The 22,335-nt window shown below is 35.3% G+C and overlaps 2 protein-coding genes across 9 annotated transcripts in view; one reads left to right on the forward strand and one right to left on the reverse strand.

Moving 5' to 3' along the window:
• Window positions 1–1,552: 1,552 nt before the first annotated feature.
• On the reverse strand, window positions 1,553–9,285 carry LOC120624975 (protein seele). Its single transcript, XM_039891835.1, has 7 exons — window positions 9,088–9,285; window positions 8,935–9,002; window positions 8,419–8,518; window positions 4,663–4,817; window positions 4,179–4,271; window positions 3,894–3,989; window positions 1,553–3,016 (listed from the first exon to the last, which is right to left on the reverse strand). Exons 1-7 carry the CDS (start codon window positions 9,182–9,184, stop codon window positions 2,834–2,836), a joined length of 792 nt encoding a protein of 263 aa, XP_039747769.1. The 5' UTR covers window positions 9,185–9,285; the 3' UTR covers window positions 1,553–2,833.
• Window positions 9,286–10,000: 715 nt separating this feature from the next.
• The window catches only part of LOC120624973 (paired amphipathic helix protein Sin3a), a 43,586-nt gene continuing 31,251 nt past the window's right edge, over window positions 10,001–22,335 (forward strand). For 6 of the 8 annotated variants that reach the window (XM_039891826.1, XM_039891828.1, XM_039891827.1 and 3 more), the window contains exons 1-2: window positions 11,252–11,407; window positions 21,608–21,704. In XM_039891826.1, the coding sequence (XP_039747760.1) occupies window positions 11,406–11,407; window positions 21,608–21,704 (99 nt within the window). In that variant the 5' untranslated portion in view covers window positions 11,252–11,405. Of the gene's footprint in view, window positions 10,203–11,251; window positions 11,408–18,793; window positions 19,215–21,607; window positions 21,705–22,335 lie in introns of those variants that run through there. The other 2 variants (XM_039891832.1, XM_039891831.1) reach the window with 2 other exon arrangements.

The following is a 22,335-nucleotide window of genomic DNA, read 5'->3' on the forward strand; positions in this document are numbered from 1 at the left end:
CAATTAAGACAAAAACTAATACAGCGTTCACACTCACAAATACATACATACATTTTTTAAGTGAAAACTTCTTGGGGCTGTTGAGCACTTGTTATAGTCAACAAAAATCATGGAACCCGTTATCGTCACCGTGCGCTTGTAGCTATGTGTATAAATATGTAAGTTTTCACTTCTATCGGCAGTCGCCTTGGCTCCCCCCACATTTGTGTGTGTGTGTGTGTGCAATGTATTTTTTACATAATATGTAAAAAAAACCTTCGATTTACAACCTAAGATGAAGCGCTCTTGCCTAGAAGTCGCGATTTGAACTTGAATGTTGACTTACAGTGGGGAAAACGGAAGTCGGAAGCCAGAAGGTCATTGCAGATGTTTACGATGCGTCGACGAAGCAAATTGTTAGTAAAATGGTAAAGGAATGGAGAGAAATTCTGTCAAAGCGTTCTTGAGAACACTCCGGGTAATATCATGTAAAAAAGAATAGATTAAGATCTAGGTCTACCACACTTTACTTTTTTAATACGCGTAGGTTGGTTTTATTAACGAATGTAGGTACATAGGTAGCGAATATTTTCACGTGTTAGTTATAAAATAAAAATAATAAATAATCGTCAGCTAAACCTTGCTCTCGAGGCACGAGGCTGGCCCACGCCACAAACCTGACTGGTATTAAAATATCTTTATGTAATACCAATACTGAACTATTTTAACCCGACTTAGGAATCGAACCTAGGACTTTCGGATCTTAAGTAAATATTGCTCACGAGTTACCACTAAACAAACATAATTTCTTATAGTATGAAATAAAACACTAAATAAAATAACAACCATTGTATTTCATTACTAACATAATTAATTATTATCACACAACTACAAAAAAGTTTATCTATAGAATTTCATGGAAAGAATCTCGTTATCAAATTGTAAAAGAATCATTCACACTATAGAATAACCGTAATGGCCTTTCTCTTTGTGTATTGAAAAAACATTGGCACTTTAAGTTAAAAAAATAATCTATTGAAATAAATAAATAATACCGAGATAATCCGCAATGACTAAAAATAAATTCTGATGCGTTTTAGAAATGAGATATAACTATCGTTTATACATATACAGTCTGCTTATAGTTTTATATAATAAATTCCATTAAAATATATACTTGGTTCTGTAAAAATATTTAGTTATTGATTGTATTAATAACAGGTGAAATTAGTATCAATAATTTATTGAAAATTCATTTTAATTTCAAATAATTGGCACACTTTTAAATTTAACTATAAATGATTGTCCTATAACCATTTCATTATTAGTTCTAGTTTTCTTGCACTTACATTAGGCAGAATGTTTCCGAATTTCAAATTATATTTTTATCATTTTCATTAATGTGTTTTGTCAAGTGTATGTACACTTGAAGGAAATATAAAATATACGAAGTTTTAATGCATATTCTTTATTTATATAAATTTCGGAACAGACAGGATTTGAACCTGATACTCTCTGTAATTGCGGCCTTTTTATATGCATTTTAAAATTTATAAATTTAATGTATGAATATAAGTACAGCATAAAAAATTATTAAATTACGGTAAGGCACTATTTATTGACTAAAATTGTCAAATTATATATTAAGCAATTCTATACAATAGAAATATATAAAAATAAAATACATTTTAATTAATATAAAATCTGATATACAAAAATTCACAACATAATCTACACATATAGTTTTTAAAGATTTAATCACCACCTTATACATTTGGTTAAAGACAATCTTGTCAAGTCTTGACAATATCAGAAATAGACACAAACAGAATTAAAACACAAAACTCTGTGACGAGAAACTTGGCAGGTCTAAATACGGCTTTAGCACACTGTATCAACTTACAACAAACCATGGAAATGTAAGCTTTTACGTCATATGACATAAATTGCTGTTTGAAGCGTGCTACAGGTGGGTAAAGAGTGATTTGATTTATGTCCCACACCATAAAGCTCACATTTCTGTTCTTTAATTTCATTCAGCAGAGTCAGTGTGGAATTTTTGAGTTGACATGGTGTGCAAAGGACAAAAAATTATGCTTGTTGACTCTGTTGGTGAAAAATATCTATTTCTCAGTCAAATCTTAACCAATGTTATTTGTAATTTCAATAGGTCAACCCACTGTAATTTCTTAAAGCATCCCGAGACATAGAAATTTCCATAGTCCCAAGCTTAATGTCATCTTGGTTTTTAACCATACTAGTTACTATTAAACATTTGATCCTCACAGATTTTTCATGTTCCTGAGTATTTGAGGTTATGTACGTATTAAAAAGTGAGAGTATTTTCGAAAACTTTCTTTTTTTTGTTAATCATGTGGTTAACATTTTCGACAATTAGTAAATAAATATGAAATTTAAAATACTAATATACGAGTCATATTTACGTGTATTCAAATCTATTCTACCTTCATATACAGAGTCATGTTTACCACAATTCCTAGGATAACTTTTATTAAAGGCACAGATATATAAGGTAAATCTTTCTTTACAATTTAAGTACATCTTCATTGTCTAGACAATAGATTTGTTCAATCACAGTTGTAGTAGGCGCCAATATCAATTACTGTATACATTTCATCTTCCAGTTCATTTAAGTAAAATTACCTCTGATAGATACAATAATGTTTAAAAAAATATGACAACATTAAAAAAAATCTGTGAGAAGCTTCAACAACTTAAACCTATATTACGTTTAATTTTTACATTAGGTAATCCTGATGAGGGTAAACTTGATCTCATCAGATACGAAATCTTGTGGGAATGGTCAAGAGCTTTAGCTTTATACTTACCTAGTTTACAACTCATCTTTACCCCGGTCGACATAATCCTCGTCAGGTTTACCCTCCTCCTCGGCAGCCAACTCCTCAACATCTTCGTCGACGTCATCAGAGTCATCATAGCCCTCGGAATCGGCCACTTCGGAGTGCATTTGCTGTTGCATTCCACCCCCGAAGCCGTAGGGATCTGGACCGTGGACCTGCAAACATCATCATCATTACACAATTACCGGCCTACAGGGCACGAAACTTCCATCAGAATGAGAAGTGCCCTAGTATAGCACGTTGGACAAATATTGAGCGCTATGAATTTAAGAAGGCGGTACCGGGTCCGATTCCCGGCATTTGGGAATTTACAATTTCTTTCTGATTTTTCTCTGGTCCGGTCAGGTGGTAGCGGTGGCGTGCACAGGGTTTGCATAATGCAGCTAGATGGCATAAAATGGAAAAATTTCCCCTTCAATACTAGTTATATAAAATAATTTGGGTATGCAGTGCTTTTGTGCATGTATGAAGGGCACGCCAGTGGTAGGCTTTGGCCGTGGCTTGTTACCACCCTAGCGACAAAGACATGCCGCTAAGCGATTTAGTGTTCCGGTGAGATGTCCCTTAGAAACCTATTAGGGGTATGACTACCATACTCCGTAACAGGCTGGCCCGCTACCATCTTAGACTGCACCACAACTTACCACCAGGTGAGATTGCAGTCAAGCTAACTTGTAGCGGAATAAAAAAAGTACGGATTGGTGGACTTCACACGCTTTTGTGTATATTATGGAATATATCAGGTGTCAGGTGTGCAGGTTTCCTTACGTTGTTTTCTTTGACCATTCAAGCAACTGACAATGTATTGCATAATGAACAAATGCATATAAGACTGAAAAGTTAGCAGTTTTATTAAACATGGGTTTTAGTTAACTGCCCAAATCGGTTCCTACGCGGCGTCGTACCGCAGCGCTAAATCGCTGGACGTTTAGTTTTTATGGGCAGGTTTGTTACTGGCCACGGCCGAAGTCTCCCAACAGACCTGACAAAAAAAAACCCTGAAACTATGAATTTCTTATTGCTTTTGCTCACCTTCACATATTCGGCTTCCATCTCAGGCGTCCACGTGGTGTCTTTCTCGTCGGGCAACATCCACTCCTCGCAGTATTTCGCGTGGTTGAAACAGATCTGCAAACGATAACATCGTCATCACACAACACACGGGTTCAAAAGACTATCATTTCTATTACCATACCATTATCATTATTTTCTATCCTTCAACAAAAGTCATTCTGACCGCGAATAATATTAATTGAACCCCGTCTTACAAAATTAAACTTCCGGCTTTCTTTTACTGTGTTAGAAAAATATGTATACCTCTCTCTCTGCGTCAGGCATGATATCGTCATCGGGCCTCGTCTTATACAGATCCGTGATTTCGTCCTCATTGTCTTCGAACATCCGCTCGCACTGGAATAATTAAAAATGTTTTTAGCAACAAAGAACATCGAGATAAATTGGCTTCAATCAGCGAAAATCAGGCAAATTTACATCTTGCAATTTATAAATTCTTACACCACTACAGAAAACTTTTTTCCAGTGTTTCCGCCCAGTAATTAGGTTTTACTGCCTATTGAAGCCTTCAAGGCACTCAGGTTTCAATAGGCAATTTATAGTCAAGCGCGCCCAAACTTCTCTATAACAAAAAACAAATATCTTCCAAAATGCAGTATCTACGCACGTTTAGCTACGATACCAAAGCATCTTTAGGAGATGCAAATGTGCATTGTATACTGAGATGAGCGCGTTCAAACAAAATAACAAAATCTTCAGCTTTATTATAATATTAAAATATACTCACATAGTACTCCAAGCTCTTGTTAAGATCATCATCTGTGACAAACTTGGTCTTGGAAAATTCTGGATTCATGTGTCCCTCCCGGGTTACTAGAAGCATTATGGCCAGTTTACCTGTAGACTTATAGTGCACACGGACGTAATCATCCATTTTCTTACCTGGAAAGAAAGATTTTAAGGATTAACTCTACCAGCTTAATATTGCTGGAATAATTCTTGATGTTGCTCAGGTGTTAACGGAAAACGTGGGAAAGATAACTTGGAAAGTAAGAAAGATTTTGCATTACTTTCTGTAGTTTTATACTAAAAACTAAAGTTAGGTGAAGAATATAAATTACGCAATTATCGACTGCCACAACCGGTCCGTTGTTACTTGGCATACAACGCAGTGTTGCGCTGGGTTTTAGTTCTTTTTTTATTATTATGTAAAGTGACGAACTATGACCCACCCGATGGTAAACCAAACGTATCGCCTATAGCCAAAGCAATACTTCACAGAGCATACGAGGAATTCATTCATACATTCCTTCAAAGGGCTGTCATGTCGCCATCAACCTAAGGCGTAGGTGTTAAACCTCATGTGCCTATCATAACACCGCCAATACAGACCGCAACACAGAAATGTTACTTGGCTGCAGAAATAAGACTATTTAATAGATATAAGAATTCTGCTAATAAACTTTTGGTATTCCAACCGCTTCTATGAGATCAGTGCAGACATCCTACATAACATCCCACGTAACATCTTAGAATTGACTCGGGATATTGTGCCTACTTAATTTCCGGGAAGGATGCATAAACTCATTTCCCAGCGCGGAAAAAAATAGTAAGAAAAAAATAGGGTGACGGAGCTATCAAAGGATGGACGGCTATCAACTAGTGTGTGGGTGCAGGTTAAAAGCCACGATGCTATAATAGTAGGTTACTGGTTTCTATTCCATTTATCGATTGCAAAGTAACTATATTTTAAATACGTGATAATAAATTTAAAACAAATTATTTAAACATTGGCAGGCCCAAAATTACCGTCGGAATACTGCTTACCACTAAGAAGGGATTAAGAATCTATCTGATTACAAAAAAATTATATATATTGTTCCAAGATAAGATTATAGTTTAGGGACATACGAGTATAAATGGTAAGATTCATATAATATTTACATCATTTATGGAGATTACATTTGACTTATGTACTCTTATACAAACCCAAAAAGAAATAAACAATTTATAACATGTAAACTGAAATGACGACGTATATTTAAATCCCACCACCTAACTTTTGATGTACTGTTTTCATCATTTAGCATAAACAAGACATGTAATGTTTGATAGACCTATTCTTGGAGTACGTGATCAAATCGAGATATAAGAAGATCAGTAGAAGAACAAGAGTTACCATCATATCTTAACGAGGCGAACTTGTGTGAAGTGGTAATGGGCGGGATAATTAAGACATGTAATGTTTGATAGACCTATTCTTGGAGTCCGTGATCAAATCGAGATATAAGAAGATCAGTAGGAGAATAAGTGGTAATGGGCGAGGTACACAGCTTGGAGAAGTGATGGACATTGTGCCGGAATGGCGGACTCGACACCCAACGAGGTAGAAAATACCAAACTAGTCGTTGGAAACCAGCGGCCTAAGACCATCTACTTTGGAACTCCCTACTGATATGATGATGATGATTATGATTTGACGCAGGCTATATCTAGCTTTTGTGTAGAAAAAACGTTCCGCTAAGGGATTTAGCGACCTAGCGACTAGGTTTATGGTTTGATAAAACTGCCATACTCCTAACAGGTTAGTCTGCTATCATCTTTGACTGCATTACAAATTACCACCAGGTAAGATTGCATATGGAGTGAAAATGGCATCAGTAGGACCGCGGATATTGGAACTTCCTACAAAATGTAGCCGTGAGCATAGGTAGACTTTTGTAGGGACTATTGTATGACATAGGTAGACTTTTTACACGTCAAAGGTACACGCGGACAATAAAACATGTAGTTGAATTGAGAACCTCCTCCGTTTTTTCATTCGGTCGAAAACAGAATGCATTTAAATATAGCATTTAAAATCGATAAACTTTTTTATGTAGGTCATACCCGCATGGCTTTATCTATGTTTCAGTTATTTTGTAAAGGTAAATAATAAAATATTTGGTGAGAATAACTCGATATTTGCAAGATATTTTATTTGATTGATTTGAAGGATTTTTTAAGGATTACAACTAATATGCTAATAGTGATCTTAACATTAATTTCATCAGAAGATGCGCCAAATATTTCAGTCATGACCCCGATGCTCAAATAATGACTAACGGCCATGAAGAAGTTCCTGATTTCTAACGACATACAAACGTGGATCTGAGTCAAAGTCAGGAGGCCTTCAGACTACAAACCACTAGTCCAAACTCCCACACTGTCCACACGTCACCCCAAGCCAAGATGCACAGGAAGCACGCTTGCAGATGATGTATCTTTCTTCCGCCAATAAGCTGTCGTGCCTCAGAGCCCAGCACCTGGCGAACTTTCCCAGTCGCCCTCACCCCCGATGCCGCTGTTACAACCCTTAAGGTATCTAGTCTCTTCGAAATTAGCTGCCTTAAAGGTGGGTTTAAGAACGCAAACATAAAAAAACTCCAAAACAAATTGTCTCGATGCTATTTCGTTCGAAAAATTTGGGTTGCACCAGAATCAGGGTTTCAAGGTCTATGGCCTAAACAAGGATTTTTTACATACTTGTCAAAGTTTCAAAACAGAATAGTTGTTTTTATTCCAGTACAAGGTGTCAATTAATGATGCAGTATAAGATCCTAGCATCTTGATCTGTCTAGCCTGTTAAGGGTAAAGGATATGGCCAATATATTAAACCAGAAGATGTTTATTGATGTTAATATCCAAGGTTAAACCAACAAATGGACATAAACAAGCTATAAAATTAAACAAGCAAAAGTGATAGGATACATAACTCTATAAGACAAATAATTATACCAAACATGCATATGGGCAAAGGCAAGTAAACAACAGCTGGGCTTGTTACTAGTCACTTAAAGAAATACTAAAAAGCAAAGATATTCCAATGCCGACCAAATGCTAGGTATGTAGCATGTGCATTCTCTTAATCTTTATTTGTGGGTGTTAAACCTGGGAACTGACAAAAGCTGACCAACAGAAGCTCAAGGTATGCCTACGTAGAATGGAATGGAAAGGAGCATGTTGAATATTAGGCTGAAAAACCAGTGTGATGTTGCATAAAAAACAATTAGGGTTATGACAATATGATTACAGATTCGCCCTCTTCGATCTTAGACTGCATCATCACCTGCCACCAGGTGTGATTGCAGTCAAGGGCTAACTTGTAGTATAATAAAAAGCAGAATAGAAAGCCACAGGAGTCACAGATGTCCCCAGTAAGATTTAAAGGCTAAAATGGTGCTGGACTGGCCATGTGATTAGATCTTTGAAAGAAAAACTGACAAAAGAGATCATATCTTGGTACCCCAGAATTGGGAGGAGGAAAAAAGGACAGCCAAAAAAACATGTGAGGGCAACCTGCCAAGAGGATGGCACAGGATGGATTACTAAACGCACTGGTGTAACAAATTATTGTTTTTTTTTTTTAAATATCCATCAATTTAAATAATAGATTTATGTTTATTTTCACTAAACCTAGGAATCACACTAAACCATACTTAAAATATTGTGTTTTAGTGGCAGAACCATCTGTGCAATGTCTGATGGATCAGAGTGTACTCACATATATCATCAATAACTTCAGATATGTACACAGCAGAGCGATGAGCTGGAACCTTATCTTGCATAGTGTTGCCATCTGCGTCCATTCGGAAATTTCCAACCTAAGCAAATCATCAAAATATTACATTGCCATTGATGTGAATGTTTGATTTATTTTATAAAATATACTGCATGGTCACTAACAATGTCACAAAAAATTGTCTAGTCCGAATACAGTTATCACAGCAGGTCCGAATACAGTTATCAAAAAATCTTGAATGCTGTTTGCATTCAAGATTTTTTGATTCCGGTTGTAAAAAAATAATTTAACTAAATTAAAAGTAAAAATATTAATCCGACCCAATCCTCACTGGAGCAGCATGGAGGCTATAAATTTTAAATTTGTCTTTCCCATGAGCAGGTAGGTGCTCAGCAGTGGCATGTTTATTAGCTATGGATGATGATTATATTAATTGCAATAAATCACTTTTTTGTGACCTCTAAGTACGTTTTGAGGAAAATAGTTACAAAAACTTACATCGACTTTTTTCCATTTTTCGACCCCTTTTATTGCTTTATTTAACTCCTCGAAGGTCTGACGGCATACTAGAAACAGCAATTAAATTTATGAAATTAATTTTAATTTAAGAAATTTGAGTAAAAATCCGAACAAAACTTTACATAAACAAACCTAAACATTTCAAATTCTTGGCATCTATCTTCGCTGAAACTCCAACCATCAAAAGCGCAAAGGTAAAAATTGCCGTTTGAATATTTATGTTTAGCATTTTCACTATTATTGTGCGTATTCAAGGAAAATTCTGAAAATGAGATCTAACAATTTAATATACGTGGAAAATGGTTTATCAATCTGTCAAAACCACGCACCCGTTTCTGATTGGTCCCTTTTTTACTTTTTTAAATCTACAAGATTTGGCTTTAGCAGCGGTGGAATTCCTTACCATACACAATAATTGGAATTATTCGCACGAATAAAATTACAAGAAGCATGTAAGAAATAGATTCCATAACTTCTAACTAATTAAGTATACTGAACAGACTTATGTTGATTGTATCCATTATCAGACAGAAAAGACATGCAACATTTTCAGATATTTTAGTCCAAATACACAGTAGCAACGACTATTGCCAATTTGATTTTGTCATTGTGTTGTATGCCATATTTACAAACTCTTTTATATTTTGTATTCATTCAATTTTGTTTTATTATTCAATATAGAAGTTATCTGTAAAATTGAATATCTAATAATAATATGTGATTCCATTGATTTAACAATCTTGCTGCGAATAAAAAGTCTGTAATTGTCAAGTCCTTAATAAGATGATAGTGTGCGTAGCTCAGCCGTCAATCAAAATGTAAACGGACGTCAAAAGAAAAACTATTTTATCGAATAAACGTTATATTACATTTGCTGACGCAAAAAATAAGTAGAAAGTGATTTATAAATATAGTATTTGATTTTTTTTTATAGAATTTGGCCATTAGAAATCATGTTTATCGCGTAATATCAAAAAAGAAGCTGTTCTTACTTGCTCCCTCACTCACCCATTCTCCGTTTTCCGCCCGCCGCCCTCCATCATCAACCGACCCAAACTAAAAAACCAACAGTTCGCAGTTAGTCTCTATGCGCGTAGGACGTTTGCTTGACGGAATGTATATATTTTTTGTGCATATAAAATCCTCACAAAATCTCAAAATACCATAGTCAACGCGTTTATTTCGTCGAGAAGTGACGTTCGCGTGAATATTACGAAGAAAGAAGACTGTTTCAAGTAAAAATACAGGTAAGTGAATAGTAGTCACACTGCGTCTCATCCCATTGAATGCTTATTAATTACATTTTGGATCGATACTAATTGCTTTTTCCACCAAAAACAACACTGCTGTAGTCAGAAAGTAATATTTTAGTGCCATATTGTTGCTAGTTTATTTTCACACCTGTGCCCTTCCCATACGGTCTAGCTATTATAACGTGAATTTCAACTGAATCTCACAAAAGTCCGTGAAATTTCGTGCAAACGTAACCACGAATCGAAAGTACTGTTTAAAAGAATGGTTAATTTCATAATGATACACCTCGCGCTCAGACGACTTGGCAGTGAGACGTTCGCTAGTACAGTTGATTGCGTAGAAAAAATTTAATCATCGTAAACAAGCAAGTACTAGAGTCCTGCCGGCGTTTCCCTTTGTTTTCCGTGTGAAATCGGCCCTTTGTCCTTCACACAGCGTTGGGTGCGCCGGGCTATAGGAATTTCGACTCTAGAAAAGTGCCATAATACATGATGGTATACATTCATCGTTGGGCCGCGTTCTGCCGTTCCCCGCGTCGTTTCCACGCCAGTTGTGTTAGTGTGTACCTACGCAAAGTACATCGGTGTGCGCGTGCGGTAGTTTGTTTATAGTGCCGGCTACGCGGATGTAACTCGTATGGGTGGTGCGCAAGGCGCATAATGGTATGTAGGTCGGCGTCCTCGTCGATGTTTGTCTATCGATCAGTGCGGTGGCCAATGGCACATGTCCTGCGCGGCCGTGCCTCGCCCGCCCCGGTGAAAGCCGGCAATACCTATGTATCACGCTCTCATGTATACTATATGTACCTACTACTATCTTATCACGTTGGACGCTGTTACAGAGCTCGCTTTGTCCGCTCGCGGCCAACTCGATTTCATATTTATACATGGTATAGTTGGCTTGAAGTGGGTGATAGTCGTGAATGTTTTGTCGAGCGGCCGCTCTGTTTGCGGAGCGTCGCGCGGAGGGAGGGGGAAGGGGGAGCGCTCGAAATAGAAGCGCGGATTGGAAACGAGCGACGTGGCAACACCGCCGCGGTGCGCTCAGTGTCGGTTCAAAATGGCGGCTGTGCGTGATCGATACCGTGTTATTCTGGTTAAAAATGTCCGTATTTGTGATGTTTTTGGTTGTTGGTCGGCCCGAACTGTGCCCTGTGACCGCGGGGCCAGCGCCCCGCAAGCCGGTGTCCGACCTCAATGTACGTATCTCCAACCATATTGCGCCGACACTTAGAGCTATGGATACGCTCAGCGTCCCTCGAGTAACATAGTCTAGACCGAAGACGCCCCGCTCGCTTATCCATAACTAACACTCAAATTGAAAATGTTAATATGTTAAATGAAATATCGGATGCGTCTTTTTTTCAGGTGTTACGTAACAACTTTTTCGCTCTTAAGTAGCTACACACGTACAAAATTCCTAGCCTTTTTTTGACTAAGTCAAGGCGTACTTACACTAGCAAAACAACTAAAGAACGTCATCCAATTTAACATAAAAAAACAACTCATCATGTAAAGTTGCATCTGATAAATCTTGACAAGATGGCGGGCGTAATTGTAAAATTAAGACGCAGTTGCGCGCTCGGAACGCTGGCAACGTCGCACAGTCACTTGTGCTACCCGATAACAACGTTTCAAGGCTAACAGTTTCGTATCCTACATTCATAATAACAATGGATAAAATATGCGTGATAAACAAATTGGGGCTCTCTATATTTATAGTGAAGTATTTTCTAAAACGTTTCGATGCAATCATTTTTTTAATACTCTATAGCTAGGTCTTGGACACAAAAACATATAGGTACGTTATAACCAACTCTCACTCTAATACTTCAAGTCGCACACATATAAACATCGAAGCTGCATATACCTAATACTATATTATTATCTCTGGCTATTACGTCATTAGAATTTCGCTTGTAAACATTATGGGTAGGTACTTCGTGTTTGTCAGGATATCTTTCGGCGTTTTTATATTTGTCTAGGCTAGGCCAGTTATCGACTTTTTTTTGTTAAGATAGCGAAACAATTTAATTAAGCTTTTAAAGAACTGGAAATAACAATTTTGTACCAATTTAACACTATAGTCTTAAAGTTACTACTGATAAAAATATTTAAAAATGCATTAAAATACCAATGCGAAAGTTGAAAATATCTTTTGAAGTCTAGCAAAAGTTATACCTAATGTTATCCGTTTGCTCCGTGAATTTGCTCTTGCTTTGCTGGCATTGCCATATAAAGTGACGAAGTAAGTTCAAAACGAATGACTCAAAATTTACATGTCACTGATAGGCACTATGTATATACGTTTCACTGATATTGGAATTTAAACGAAGTCCTACGTTCACAGAAAACCTTAAGTGCGCTATCAAAAATTACAGCTATGACATATTATACACTAGCTGAACACCAAACAGACGACAGACCTCAATGTGAATCTTAGCCATCATCATCTCAACCGCAGATCGTCCACAGTAGGACATAGTACTCCTTTTGTAGGGATTTCTACCGTAACGGTTTTATGCTGCTAATGTATCTAAGTCTTATTTTTATCGCGTGTCAACCTTATGGGTACTCTCCCATAAGATACGCTACGCTTTCCGGTGCCTGGTCACCATTACTGCAACTTGGGACCCTATCGTCTTATCAATCCTCCAAACTTTGTGTCCCGCCCACTAACTTCTGTTTCGAAATTCTCTCGAAAGAGTTATTTCGGTAACTCTGGTTGTTTACAGATATCCTCACGTAAGAAAAACTGAGCTCTCCATCGCTTCAGTAACTCTAAGCTCTTCAGTAATTCAGAGCTCATAGCCTATTTTTTAAAATTATATTTCGGATCCATTGTTTAAAATTTCACATCCCCATTCATACCTTAATTATGTTCAACAGTTATAGCAATCCATAACTGTTGCTATTTTAAATTACCAACGCATAAATAGGAAGGTTTGGCTAGTTGGCTATATTGAGAAATCGTTTGCCGATCTGCTAAAATAAATAAAAGAACATTATTTCTAATTAATTCAAAACAAGAACTTTAAAAATAATGTTGTAATGTAATGTGTAAAAAAAAGCATGTTAGGGAGTCTTATGTCCACTTTCAATATTCAATCTATCCATAATCTTTTCTATTATTTAGCAACGTTGTTAATTGTTATTGTCAATAAATATCCATTCAATTATTGTCAACAGATACAGATAAACTGAATATAGAGGACGGACATTATTCAGCAGATATTTTTGTAGATGTTTTTTTTTATTTTATATAAGTAAATACAAACAAATAGCTAACGTTTTCTGAATGCTAATATTATATTTTACTAAGCTTAGATCACGAAGTTTTTTTTAAAAGAAATTCCAGAGTTAAAAATTGACCCCTGGAGTTTCAGAAAAATGAAAACTATGATAATATAAACACAAAATACCACTACAGTATGCGGCAAGAACCATAGACATGTTAGTTTATTTAAGTTGCCTAGTGAAAGGAAAATGTATGCCTTACGAATCTTCTTTGATTAAGCGCTACTTGAGCAATTTCCTTGTCCATCCGTCGTTTGTGAAAACGGGTCTAATACTACTTTTTGTACCAAAATCCAAGGTGAATAGGGACTTAACTCATAGCGCCCTCTATTACCCTTTAACCTTAAAACATATTAAATAATCTGCTCTGCGAATATATCTGCATAGTGGAAGAAATAAAATCAAAATAGGCATAGAACTTTCTAAAAAATGGTAATCTTGAAAAGGTACAATATTGAAATGCCACCTTGTGCCAACTTCGTTCAAATGACGTAAAACCACGAACATCAAATCTATGACAAAATGAGATGTTTCTAAAGCTATATATATTTGAGATTACTTATGACAAGACTTATAAGAGCAAATTAAGTCATATTAGTGTAATCTAACAAGGTCTAAAATTGCATAAATTGTGAAAAGTAATTTTCATGGTGTGATCATTTTGATTTTTCTAGCTTGTAATATCAAACTGCATTGTAAGTTTACTCAAATAAGAGTGCATTCACGATACACTTTTTCAGAATGTAACTAAAATTATTGTTATTCAATGCACTGGATGAAGTACTAGAATTTTCTTTATTTTCCATTTTATTCAATCACGATAAATGAAATAAATAATTTAATCATTTTCTGTTTAAAATATTCTTGTTTAACCAATCTTAATAATCAGATACTTGTTCTTGATAGATAAATAGACATTTTGTTAATTCTTATTCAATTCCGTTCACATCTGTTTTTCCAGGCAACAAAGTAAACCAATATCCATTCTTAAGATATAATTTAAATTCTTTCCTAATTTTATTGAAATCTGTTTAAAGCTATGCGCGAAAATGTGAAAGACAAACAGTTACTAATAAGTAACTACTATTCATAAGTCTTATGAATTTATTATTTTAGCATGGAAGTATGGATACAGACTTGACTAAACAAAGGAGCTTTAAAAATAATGAAATAACATTTTTAGTATACTATTAAAACTACTAAAGTAACATTTGGCCTTGGAGTAGCAATCTTGAAGGCTACTTTCACAAGATGCCGCAAAAAAGGCTCGAACATGATTGGCCCGAGTCACATCACCTCATAGAAATGTTATTTACGTGATTTTATACATCATTTATTTTTTATATATTTTGAAAAAAAATGACTTCGCTGATGAAGTTAACAAGGTAGTACATGATGAAATACAATTTTTAAATAGGTAGGCAAGTATAGCAGCAATGGAATACTTACGAGGCCATAAATTGGATGTGCATGATTTTTTCATACTGTACTGTTTGGTGGGTCCAGATATGGAGTTCCTGGGTTTAATTCCCTAATCAAGCCAAGAGTGGTTAGGTATATCGGTATAATCCTGGAGTTGGGAAATGGTCGTAGTTCTGGGTGCTTAAACTATACTTTCAACCGCTAGTCCTTTTACTAGTCTTGATTGTTAGTTTGTCGTATAACTAAAGAGTTACGAAGATTGTTTGCATCCAAATCATTTAAAAAAAATAGTTGTCGTATTTACAATACGTTAAAAAATCCGTTACCTTTTGTAATGGAGATCTACGATCAAACATTTCAAGGGTACCAATTTATCATGAATACAAAAGTTTGTTAGTCCCCCAATTACGCAGACAGACGACATCAAGCTCGTCCATTAGTTGGTAAGACGATGTTGATGATGACTGTCTGGAGGCATTCCAGTTTACAACAAATCTAATTGCTTTCTGTTCACGATGATCTAAGCTCAATAACTTCTCTGATTAATAATAACTACTTATAAATATTTGTTAAAAGAACTAATTTGTATCACGTAATGAGGACTAAAATAGCTAAACATAGTTGTTAGGTTTCAGACCATTGTTGTTATATAACAAACTTTATAACTTAGCTTGTAAGCCACTTATTCGTTGTCTGAGTGTAAATATGATTTGATAGAATCATCGAGTACCCTTCATTCTGCTTTTCCCTGCAAAAAAAGTAATCCTGAGCCCTGCCATTTGAAAAGTCTAAATGAATTGATCTCCTGTGATGGGCACCCGACAAACAATTTACAATTTTGGAATCTTCTTGGGTTCAATCTTTCTTGTAATTTCATATTCTAATGCACAATGAAATTTTGCTTAGTATTTCTTGCGAAAAAGTTTAAAAACAAATAATTACACAAACGACCAAAAAACTTATGTATGAATTGAACTAAATATAAAGTGACACAAAACACAGCGAAAAACTGTCCTAAATTTTTTGTGCGCTTCTCGAGACCATAGCTCGTAATTTAATCTTAAAAGAAATTTAGTTGTCATCTTAAACTCATAATTACCTAAAACTGTACAAACGTTGCGCAGGTGCCATGGTCAATTCTTTTTAAATTGATCCAAGTGTAGTTTGAAGTGGAGTATGCATAATTATTTATTTAAATGATTTTTCAATGATTTCATGTAAAACCGTAGTCTTCCAGGAGTGTCGGATTTATCGGTTTGCGGAACGGCTCGGAAATTTCGCATATAACCTTTTTTAGGATGGAAAAAAACATTTACATGGTTTCTTGATTCTTTCGTTTAACTGAGAGTAGGTTGAAGGATTCATTCCCATCCAGTGCCTTGAATTAAGTTATAACTATATTCTATACAAATAAATAAATTTAAGTAATGGTATGTAAATTGATTTTGACATTTCAAAAGTAGGCCTACTGAAAATTTATTTATTTTAAAGTCTAATTTGGTGTGTAACGTTGCCAATTTTGGCAGTTGTAGGAACGATCATACAAAATTTTTATCTGCGATTAATAATATAGTTGCTTCACAGAACTTATTTGTTAATTAACTAATTTGTTTATTGCCGATTAAAAGATGTATCTAGTCATTGCATTTTACAATCGCTACCTAGCATTTTACTGTACATTTTGTATGTTTGAATTTAAAACCATGCATAACAATAATCAATTAAGGAACCTTTTTATGTATCGGTTGGTTTTGCTTTAAGTTTTCTAATTGTGGTATCTTTGAAATAATAAGTATTCCTTTTTAAATTGTTTTAATGTACAGATTGAAATTTTTTAGATTGTATTAATTTTGACCAAAAAAATTAATGTAATTATTTTTATAAAAAACATTATTTTATTATGCAGTTTATTTATTTTTCTCATTGTTAACAAAATGATGATCGTTTAATTTGAATGACGAAGTATATTGCTTTACAGCAAGATATTCAGCAGCTTACAGACATCGATAGAAAGTTTTCATATCTTTTCCATTGTAATTTTTCTTCTGGCTGTAAAAAAAAATTAGTTTCCTATCAGTTACAATCCATGGAAATATTTGTATATGATAGCCGAATATTCCCTCTTTCTTATATAGTATTTAAGTCATTTTTTTGTACCACACATTTTGCAATGTCATTTTGTGGAAAAAATTACAACGTCAGTCCTGCTAATGCGTCTTCAGAAATATCAAGTAAGGTGTCTTTTATATATACGACTTACCGCAAACTTGAAAGTTATCCCTCTTCAAATTGAATTTGGCCTCTGTGTTTTTATTTTGGAGTTTACATAGTTTGTGTTTTGCATCTTCCAAGGTGTCTAAAAATCGATCAGCACGGACATGCTCAGTTACAATAAAGGTCGAGCATGCTTTGCTGTAAACTACCGCGTACAAATTCCCCCATCCCTGATTGAACGGAGATAAATGGTTTCGCATTATTTTTCAGCATTACCCTGATAATAAAAGTAACTAAAAACTTGCCATCAAATAACTGTCAAACTATTTTTTGTGCATTTTCATAACTAGAGTTGCCAAAACTTCGTCAATTGTTTAATTGACGAAGTTTTTTTTCTGTTGTTTGTTTCAAGTTTTTCCATATCCATGGAGGTATTGAAGGTTTTTTTGTTTAAAGCACTAATCAAGTAGGCGTTACGTATAGGGAATACTTATAATACGGAAATACATATAGTCATACTTAAGTTTTGATCATAATCGAGCTCTGATTTCATCTTATTAAAGTATATTAGCTTATAAGTGGTTGTATTACAAAAAATATAAAAGAAACGATTAACGCTTGTTTGGTTTTTCCTTGTCCTTATTTAATGCAAGCATGTTATAAGCAGCGCCACCTAAGTACTATTGTAAGCGATCGAGGTTATCGCAACCTTTTTCAAGGCCTTCAACTAAAGTTTGTTTAAAAAATGAATATTACTTTTTTAAATATTTTGTTATGTTATAATTAGCCAAAATACATAAATGGTAAGCATGTATACATTTTTTTATAAATGGAATGCTGAATTAAAGATCTTCATTTAGTCATTTGAACAAAATGTAGAACTATTATATTTTTGTTTAAAAATAAGCACATGCTGATTAAATAGTTAAATATTGTACAGTTTCGAGAAGTACACCAAGATTTTGAAAATATATTTGTATACAGACTCCAATAAAGGGCATTTAAGGCTGAAGTACTAAAGTCTGAACAAAACAAAATAAGACATTATAAATGGACTTGTAATATAAGTCCATATCCATCTGAGGGTATATTTTGTTTTGTTTTCTGAGAGTTAATAATCACTTAGTTAATAGCTTAATAAGTTATAGATTCACAGTTTCAATAAAAAGAGCTCCTCTTACGAAATCTAATTTCCTTTGTTTTTTTTGAACGTAGGTAAGTAAAACATGAAAAATTTTCTTTTCGTGTCAGTGGACTTTTTTTTGCAACTGCTATCTATTTGCTTTTATTTTCTCCGTAGCTTTATTGCAATCTTGTCCCCTTCAAAGATGTCATAGCAAATTTTAAACCTAACAAAAATATCTAAACTTATTACCTGTTTGCTTTTTATTTATCATTGTACTGTCATGTTATTTATTATATAGATTATTTTTAGGTTATTATTTATTTAAACTTTCATATTGAAAATTAACATTTGGCGGGAAATAGATACGGCAGCGCCCTCGATTGCAGCCGTATGTTGTATAATTTTAGAGAAAGGAGATTTGTTTTGGTCCACCACCTTCGTAGAGATTCGTTGATCGTGGCATTTCATACCGCGGCGGAGCACGTCCGTTTCGCTTGCTATTATTCGAAGTGGTGCGGCGTTGCCGCTCCGGGCAGTACTCCGGCTCGATCGCTCGGTCGACCGCGGGCCTGGCTAGTCAGTCGGCCGCGCAGCTCGGTGCGCGACGTTCGTGCGCGGAGGGTCTCGTTTGCGTCCATCACGACCTCGGCCCGACCTAGCCGCGAGAGTGAGCGGGACGGCACCTCGCAGAGAGAGGAGACGGTGATAGAGTGAGACAACGCTATGGCAGTGTCGCAACCTCGCCCACCTGACCGTGTTGACGCCGCGGCCGCGCTCGAAAAAGTTGCGCCGTTGCGCTATTTGGAGGCGCACGAATGTACCCGCTCCGAGCGTTCAGTGACGCGTTATTATCATAAACCCTTGTCTTAAAAACAATTTTTGAGTTATTCAAAGTGAATTCAGCGGAATATTGAAGATTTCAACGATATCTAGAAGAAAATCAATCGGTATGTATAAATATTTGATTGAATTCATGTATCGTCCCAAGGCGACGCGTTATCTCTGCTGCCGATGTAGATTGATACCAAACTACCAACATCTTGATTTCTAAACTAATCGAATCAACTTCAGTGATCATGTAATCTACCAAAATCGACATTCGCGTTCAGGTAGCGCTTTGTAATTATTGTTGGTATTTAATCGCCATTTTCTACGTCGGTGACGAATACCACCGCGCCGTCCTCGTTTCCTTCAGCCCACAGTAAACCGGACTTTACCGCTCTATTCCGAAAGTCTATTACAGTTAACAATCTACAACAACACCACTATGCAATGATTCATTGTAGAAATAATAAAATTTTCTTACGTGCTCCGCGGCATACGTACAGTGAAAGACATTTTATAATTTCGATTTCTGAACGTTGCGCGCCATTACGAAATGTTAATATAAGGCGGGATATATGTCTATGTCGTATGTCAATTGTTTATTGGGGCTCTTTGTTAAAATCGTAATTACATGTGTAATATTAATTTAATTGGAAAACGCGAAAGTTAATTAAACTGAAAAAGTACTTTGCGTTGTGACTCCATAGTAATTGTGGATGTATACGGAGTGTTATCGATTTGTATACGTTTTCCGCTATAAATAAGTGCGAGTTTGTGTCATCGCCTTTGCCGTTGGGACTGGGGACCGGTTTTGTCTAAATGTGTGAGTGCCGCGGGCCGCTCGGAATTTTCTAAGTGGTATCGAGTGCACGAACCTTGTAGATTTCGATATTTAGTTGCGTAATATACCTAAATATGTTTGTAAGCTTGGGCAAATGACTTAAGTGAATGCACCGTGCATTGACAGTTTTGTTCCTTTATTTAGCATTGCCTACCCACGCATCTGGGGGTGACGTCATCCCGGGAAAATAGTCGATAAATAGAGGTTTTGTTGTGTAGGTACGTTGCTTTGATACAAAGCGTCTTTTCTACCTAACTACTCGTATTACGTAACAATATAACATTGGTAAGAGTTATCTGCTTTGCACTGTCATTAGTCTCAATAAAGCAGACTTGACAGAAAATTGACCACGTTTTTGACCATATTGGGAAGTATATTGATAAAATGTATTGCTTTATTCGCGTTATCAATGTAAGTTTCATCATTGTAGGTAGTATTTTGTCGTTCCACATTCTGAACCATGCGGTCAAGTAAGGACCGCGTGACTGGGGGTGTCACATGCCACAAGTTATTGATGGATCTTCAGTACTGTTTTAATTTAATTTAACACTCTTATTTAAAAACTTCATACACATACTCTGGATTTGCTTCTCAAAATGGATATACGTACAAAAATAATAATTGATAAGGGGGGTACTATACTGAATGTTTAAAGAAAAATAAATTCTTTGAGGGATAAATTTAAAGATTTTAAAATAATGACAGTGTACAGTCGGTACATGTTTGAAGATTTAATGTAAGTTCATAAAAAAAATTCTAAATTTAAGAAAAAATGTTACTGGAAAAAATGTGACTGCAATAATTTAAACATTAGAAGTAAGAATAATCTTACAGTGCAATATACTAGGTTACATAAAATTCATAATTCGTTTAAAGGAAATTGCATATAATTCTACAATAAACTACCCATTGACATCTTGGAGATGTCTCTTAAAAAGTTCAAAGTTTGTATTAAACGTAAGCGATATAAAAGCTTGGGTGTGAATTATTACTCTAACCAGGTTGCTCTTGTGAGATGATGATAACAAAAAAAAAACAACCGGCTAAGTTTGTTGTGGGCTTCTTCTTAGACCAGGACGTGTTTGGAACCCTCTTTGGTTTTAAGTTTACGAATGTGGTTATCGCCATCATCTCACTCCCGTGTAATTCTTATGTATGTATCAAAAGTGCCACCTATGGGCCTACTTGAATAAACATATTCACTGTGATTAATAGATAGATAGATAGATAGATAAATTGTTTATTGCACACAATTTATAATATAAATTGAAAACATAAATACAAGAAGAATAACAATGCGCAAAGGCGGTCTTATCGCTTTAAGCGATCTCCTCCAGACAACCCTTAATGAAAGAAGAACAGGAGTATGGAAACGGGATAGTGCAATTTTAAAAATATATAACATAAACTACATCTACTATATATAACAATAATACAATAATACATAAACATTAATGTTCTAAAACAATGTTTTACTTCAACTCCCTGTATATAGACTAGCCAATCATTTTTTTAGGTTTGCTATAGTTTTAAAATAGTCTTTTATATTATGAGTTGCACAAGTCTTATCCATATTTAATTATATGTTTGCTATGAATTTGCTGAAGGCCATGATATAAACAGTGAACATCAAGCCTAATTTCTCTATTGATGTTATTCTCGTTGTAATTCCAGGTTGGTGTGTAATGGGCGGCTGAGCACCATGATGAAACGCTCCGGTCCTCGTCTGGGGCCTGAGGAGCCCTCGCCGCTGCCCCCCAATCCTGCTCAGGTAAGTGTCCATATATTGTGCAAATTTGACATTGAATTGGCTTTCCAGTTCGACAGGATATTTATTTTACAGTTGATTTGTGAATCTTAATGTAACAATAAAATGTAAATGATTAATTATATTACACCAATAAGTGAAACAAAACACCCTCTTCAATAAACGCTTATAAATATCAGTAATATGTTTTTAAGCTGAAGTTTGATAATAGACTACAAATTAAAGAAACAACCAGCACTTTCACATTATATAATATCAGTATGGATAGTGACATAAAATGCCTATAAATTATAAGATGAAGACAAATAAGATCTTATATCACAAATCCTTTGTCTGCACAAAGGATTTGTGATAACATAAACAATGTATAAATGCTGCCAATTCTGTTATGGCACTGGACTTAATACTCAACAAGTGGATTTCTCTTCAAAATACTTAATGTCCAGATGTGGACATCCACTGCTCCATAAAATAGAATATTTGAATTTCTGAACCTGTTATGGTTCATTATTCATGATCTTGTTCGTGTGTTGCAGTACAATGCAAACTGTTGAAATAAGTTTACTAAAAAGATTTGCCAAGAAAGGTTCACATAAGGCAAGCAGTCAGTCTTAAAAATACCCTATAAAAAGTC

This window comes from Pararge aegeria, chromosome 7 (assembly GCF_905163445.1).
Source record: "Pararge aegeria chromosome 7, ilParAegt1.1, whole genome shotgun sequence".
NCBI lineage: Eukaryota > Metazoa > Arthropoda > Insecta > Lepidoptera > Nymphalidae > Pararge > Pararge aegeria.

Coding starts and splice junctions, on each gene's coding strand:
- LOC120624975 (XM_039891835.1), bottom strand. CDS start 9,184: ATGCTAAACATAAATATTCAAACGGCAATTTTTACCTTTGCGCTTTTG. Junction 8,519..8,934: donor AAAAATGGAAAAAAGTCGAT/GTAAGTTTTTGT, acceptor TGATTTGCTTAG/GTTGGAAATTTCCGAATGGA. Junction 3,990..4,178: donor TGCCTGACGCAGAGAGAGAG/GTATACATATTT, acceptor TATCGTTTGCAG/ATCTGTTTCAACCACGCGAA.